The sequence below is a fragment of the Parambassis ranga genome, chromosome 2 (genome assembly GCF_900634625.1).
Source record: "Parambassis ranga chromosome 2, fParRan2.1, whole genome shotgun sequence".
NCBI classification, from domain to species: domain Eukaryota; kingdom Metazoa; phylum Chordata; class Actinopteri; family Ambassidae; genus Parambassis; species Parambassis ranga.
The window spans coordinates 42,124,243-42,130,242 of record NC_041023.1 but is presented as its reverse complement, the minus strand read 5'-3'; the positions used below and the strand labels follow the sequence as shown (position 1 = coordinate 42,130,242).

The following is a 6,000-nucleotide window of genomic DNA, read 5'->3' as shown; positions in this document are numbered from 1 at the left end:
CAGAACACTGTGGACACCTAACCAGTTTAAAACACACCTTCATTATGTTTCTCCACACATGAAACTTGATGCTGCTGATATCATGTAGAGGAAGTCACCACAGTGCACAGGAAACAGTGGGTATTAAATGCTTGTGGTCAAAAACATGTTCAGTAGCTGTTGATATTATCAGCTGGCTGTGCCACAGTCAGTCAGTTTTTAGGACTGTTGAATTCAACTATAGTGGAAACAGAAAGTATTCAGACCCCCCTTGAGTTTTTCTTTTTTATCTTATACTGCAGCCATTTGCTAAAATCAAGTTTATTGTTTTTCCCCATTAATGCACACAGAGCACCCCATATTGACAGAAAAACACAGAATTGTTGACATGTTTGCAGATTTATTAAAATTTAAATGATTTTAGCAAATGGCTTCAATATAACAAAGAGTTAAACATTTAAGGGGGTCTGAATACTTTCCATACCCACTATATATAATATATTATATATAAGAGTGATGATAAATGTTACTGATGTACAATGTAAATCCCTGTCTGGTTCTGCTCGTTGGATTTTATTGTACAGTACGCCACCTCAACACCAACCAACTCCACTTTTTTCTTCTTCCAACATTTCAGTTGATTAAAAGAGAAACAATCTCAGACTTACTCTTGGTCCTGATCACCGCTCTGTCCAGTCTGGTGATGATGTCCTCCTTCACCCCAGAGAGCTGAAACACACACTCATATGTCTTCCACTCCTCAGCTGGAACTGATGAGAAATCCATCTCAACACTCATCTGGAAGGTTCCATCATGGTTGGGGAGGATCTCTCCTTTGTCCACACCTTCATGAATCTCCTCTCCATCTTTGCTCCAGACCAGTTCAGCTCTGTTTGGGTAGAAACCTGTAGCGTGGCAGCTGATGGGAGAGGAGGAGTTCTTCTGGAGGAGAGACACTGAGGGACGAACTGAGGGAAAAGACAAAAAAGTTAATAACTACACACTGATGTAATGATTAGTTTGATATTTTTAATGACACATGAAAAAATTTGATAGTAGAGATAATAAGAGACAAGAAAAGAGAGATGAGGAGGGAGAGAGATGAAGAGCAGAGGTGAGGAGAGAACAGAGTGAAAGTGATCCAGAGAATCTGAGGCAGATAAAAATGTGACAGAAAGACAGAAATGATGAAAAAGTGCTGATCAATATGTAGAGAGACGGAGGGAGGAGACACAGAGGGTTCTTCATTATAATGTCACAGCACATAAGAAACTGAGGAAGATCAATGTTGTCTTCATCACACTTAATCAGGTCATGTGACTCTACCTGTTCTCATCAGAGAGCTCCACCCATAGTTCACATAATTCTTCAGTGACTCAGGACACTCCTGGGTGAGGTAGTATGCTGTTTGACCTCTGTCATTGTCCCACTTCTGTTTGGTGATGACAGCCTGTTGTCTTGGAGCGATCCATGTCTCTGTCTTCAGGTCAAATGATAAGAAGTCTTCTCCATCATAACCATGCTGTTCATATCCATTGACCTCTCCAGTCTCATCGTCCCATTCACAGCCGTACATCCTCTGCCAAACATGAACACCTGAGAGACAGACAGAGACTCAGCAGTGAGTCAGAGATCACAGCAGTTATTGTGACCACAGAGCCACAGATCAACAGACACCAACAGCAAACATCTACACCTCCACCTGTGATCAGCTCAGTGGATCCATCCACAGCCAGTATTGATCTACACTGCTGTCATGGATTTAACATCATGTCCTCTGAGACTCTGCAGACAGCTGATCAGTCCAACATCGTCCTCCTCCTGTCTCAGACTGCAGACTGTCCTGAGCTCCTTCTAGAAGCTTCCACTGAAGGACGGTCTGAGTCCATGTTCAGAGAGCAGACTCCACCTGCTATGCTTCATTATCAGATTTTAGACACAGACATGTCTCCAGGTTTATCTTTGCTGCGTCTTTCCTTCGTTGCCCACATTGCACAGCTTATGGCTGGAACATTGCCGGAGAAGGCACGAGACGGAGACTGATTAAAACACGAAAACACATGAAGCTGATCACTGCTGGCAGATTTTAGTGGTTCATAATAATAATAATGCATTGGTCTTATATTGCACTTTTCTGCTGTTGGGCAGGCACTCAAAGCGCTTTACATTGAGATGCATTATTCATTGAGACTGACAGAGACGTGGCTGCCAAGGTGCACCTATGGTGCGCCTTTCCGACCACCACCAATTCATTAATACGCATTCATACACCAGTGAGTGCACTGGAGGCAATGCGGGTAAAGTTATTGGAGGTTATTGGACAACCCTGCTCTACCACTGAGCCACTGCTGCCCTCAAAAAAATCATCAAGTGACCAACTGTCAGCCTGAGTTTCTACAGACTTTAACTGATGTATAGAAGTGATCTGATGTCAGCTGTGAGGCTCCAGGGTGCACTGGAGACTGCAGGGTGTTTTTATTAATATAGAAGTAGTCACATCATTATTTTAAACTCTTCATTTTCAATATGACTTTTCTCTTGATCAGTTCATTTATTGACAAATGATTTCAGCACTTTACACAAGTGTGTTTATGAAGATAAGATAAGATAAGATACGATAAGATAAAACTTTATTAATCCCGAAGGAAATTCTTGTGCCAGAGGTATCAAGTTACATTAAATGCAGTTAAGTACAGAGTATAAGAGTATAAGTGTCACTATAATCCAATCAGAGTACAGTACGCAGTATGAGCACAATATATGATACATGGATACAAATATGGAGATGCAAGGCGCTAAGTAAACATAAATATAGACAAGTGGAGGGAATGACAGTGATGCCTGACATGATTATCTAGTGCTTCTCCCTACAGAAAGGGGAGGAGTTATACAGTCTGATGGCCACTGGCAGGAAGGACCTCCTGTGGCGTTCTGTGCTGCTCCTCGTAGTCTCAGTCTACCGCTGAATGTGCTCCTGTAAAGCTGCAGGCACACACTGTGTTTTTACTGTGAGACGTGTTTAATGAGTGTGTTTAACAAAGTTAATGAACAAATACCAGTGAAAAGAAGAAACATCCACAAACCTCCAGTCTGGTTGAAGCGCTGCTTTGCAGTTTCAATGTTGCCTTTGAAGGACTGCTGGGTAACCATGAAGATCTGAGTGTTCCTCTCCCAGTACTGAGGATCTACTGCATCATTTACCCAGTCCTGTTTGGGCACTAATTTCTTGCTGTTGCTGTCATAGTGAAGTATCTGAACTTCATCAACCAAACCAACAGCCACAAACTCTGGGAAGTTTGGGACTTGAGAGGACCCAGTGTAGAAATACTTCAGGGAGTGAATCACTGTAAGAAGAAGATGATGTGATTACAGAACTACAACTTTATATAAATTACACTTAACAAGAAAAATCCTGCACAAAGAATCCGGAAGATCTACACATTAAAGACACAGACAATCTCTGCTGTTTCTCAGTAAGAACAAAAACAACAGGCCTCGTATGACGATTGATCATTTTAAATATTCAACAAATAAAAAAAATTTTCTTCTTGTTAAACTCATAGATTTTCAATTTCTGAAAGTCCTTCATTCAAAGTGTGCTGGATGTTAAATTAGCTGAAACTTATTTTATTCTTTAAATTTTACTGAGTAATAAAAATTAAATCTTTTATTTTAACACAGGAGAGAACGTTTATGTAAACTGAACACAGCAAGTGTTCATTTAAACATTGTTACATGAAAATAACATTGCACCAGGCGAGGCCGAGCGACGTGGACCTCCAGGTTCAGCGCTAACTGAGCTGAGCTCCCCGCCTCTATAATGAGCTGAGCATTGTCCATCTTGGAGGGGTCACAGCACTCTAATGCTTAATGGGCATCATGAATTGTTCATAAAAAATACAATATCTGTACCTGACTTATTGATCACAAACAAATATATATAGGATACAATTGTGGCTGTAAATTACACAAAGGGTCTTTATTTCATTTTTAGTAACTAAGAAAAAAACACATTAAGCGGCTCAGAATGTGTGTAATGTTATTTTATATCAGTAAATGTGAACTATTACAGTAACTATTAACTGTGAATAAAATGAACCGACGTCAAACAAATTGAACAATGACAGAAAAACAAATATATGAATGTGTGTAAAGATAAAAACTTACCCGCTGCAGCGCAGTGAACTCCAACCAGGAACATGAAAACCAGCGGCTTCATTTTGACCATCAAACTCTGAGAAACAAACCGTAAACATCCACCAAGCGGAAGAGTCCAAGCTCGTAGTTCTGCAGCCGCTGGGGCAGTGGCGGTTTTGGGCACGGGCAGACCGGGTGGCATCACACAGGGGGCGGATCGAGCAGTTGGAAAAAATATAAAATGCGCGGCTTTTTTTTATGTATATTATCGATCACTGTGTGGAGAATTGGCAAATTAGCGCCCCCTGGCGGCCCTGATCCTGAGAAGCTGCCGTACAGAAGCTGTGAGAGGAGGGGAGGGGGCGCGGGGGGAAGCAAGTTATCTACTGCATAAGTCCGTCCATCCATGACAGGCTGATTAACGGTAAACTAAAGTAAGAATACTGCTACTGTCAGCTGGTTTTATCAGTTAAATACAGGGTAAAAAGTGGGAATGATTATTTTTCATCCATTCAGCCTCTCTTCACTCGATGCCCACAGGCTGGACCATCACACAGGTATCAAAATGACTAGTTGCCCAAAGTGTTACACATTACAACCTTTATGCTGCTTATTAAAATCTGAAATCACTATCATTGTAACAAAGAATTATATTTATGTATAAAATGAAATGTTTTTGTTTTGTCTGAATAAGCAAGGACATATGTTTGATCCAATTGTAGTGCTCTAGTTTATATGTTAGTATATATAATTTTAAAAAGATATAGACAATTTATTTTTTATATCATTTATCATCATATTATCCATTCTGCAACCTGTCATGTTTGTTTTCTATAATATCTGTGCATGTCTGTTCCTCTCTCTCTGTCCTGTCTCCTTCTTCTTCTCCTCTCTCTCCATCATTTCAAAGTGTAAACTCTCTCACCCTTCTCTCTGTTGACAGTGAGTCAGTCACGGTGATGAGGAGAAGGTGCAGCAGTGATGATGGGGATGATCATGGTGACGGTGTTTCCTGAGCAGATGAAGCAGGTTCACACATCAATAAGAAAACTATTCTCCACTGAACCCGTCTGTCTGTAGTCACTGTGTTTACTGCAGGTGTTGATCACGACATATTTTACTGTAGAGTCTCATTTATCTCTTTCTTCTCTTTCTCTTGCTGGTTTGTGTTGAACCTTTTGCTGCCTTCACTGTCTATAAACTTCATCCTGCCTCTGTCACCAAGGTGGAAAAACACATGTTCACATGTGAATTGTCCTGCTTCACACCACAAACACAGAAACACACACACACGGAAGTGAGAGATCAATGTCGACTGTAAATGATCAGTTTAGATTTCAGGACACAAATCAGACAGTGTTTCCTTTAAAGAGAAGTTTGCTTTGAAGAGAAATAAGAGACTCTGAGCAGCCGACAGTCAGACAGATTATTATTAAAGAGGAGACATTCAGTGACCTGCTGATGTTTGGACACCTGAGGCTGTTTCTCACTTTCTGTTGGTGTTACAGTGAAATATTCAATTCAATACAAATTTATTCATACAGCGCATTTTACAATCAGAAATTGTCGAGTAGGTCGAGGAGGAGAAGAGGGAGACAGGACAGAGACAGAGACAGTATGCAGGTCTTGAGACCTACAAAGAGAGAGAGAGAGAGAGAGAGAGAGAGGGGCACAAAACTACGAGGAAGACAGTGAACACAGATTATGAGATGATATTAGCAGTATGAGCCAGACTAAGGAGAGTAGAGGAGAGGTCAGAGGGTGAGAGGGGAACTGCTCAGTGGATCATGTTAGTGCCCCCCGACAGCGTAGGCCTAGAGCAGCATAGCTGTGCTAAAAGTTAAGATTTTATCGGCCCTATGACACCTGTTATACCTGTGGCTG

At 41.1% G+C, this 6,000-nt stretch overlaps 1 protein-coding gene across 1 annotated transcript; it reads right to left on the bottom strand.

The window, feature by feature from the left end:
- Positions 1–1,276: 1,276 nt before the first annotated feature.
- On the bottom strand, positions 1,277–4,198 carry LOC114432381 (H-2 class I histocompatibility antigen, K-K alpha chain-like). The gene is made up of 3 exons (XM_028400378.1): positions 4,147–4,198; positions 3,063–3,323; positions 1,277–1,575 (listed from the first exon to the last, which is right to left on the bottom strand). Exons 1-3 carry the CDS (start codon positions 4,196–4,198, stop codon positions 1,292–1,294), a joined length of 597 nt encoding a protein of 198 aa, XP_028256179.1. The 3' UTR covers positions 1,277–1,291.
- Positions 4,199–6,000: the final 1,802 nt, after the last annotated feature.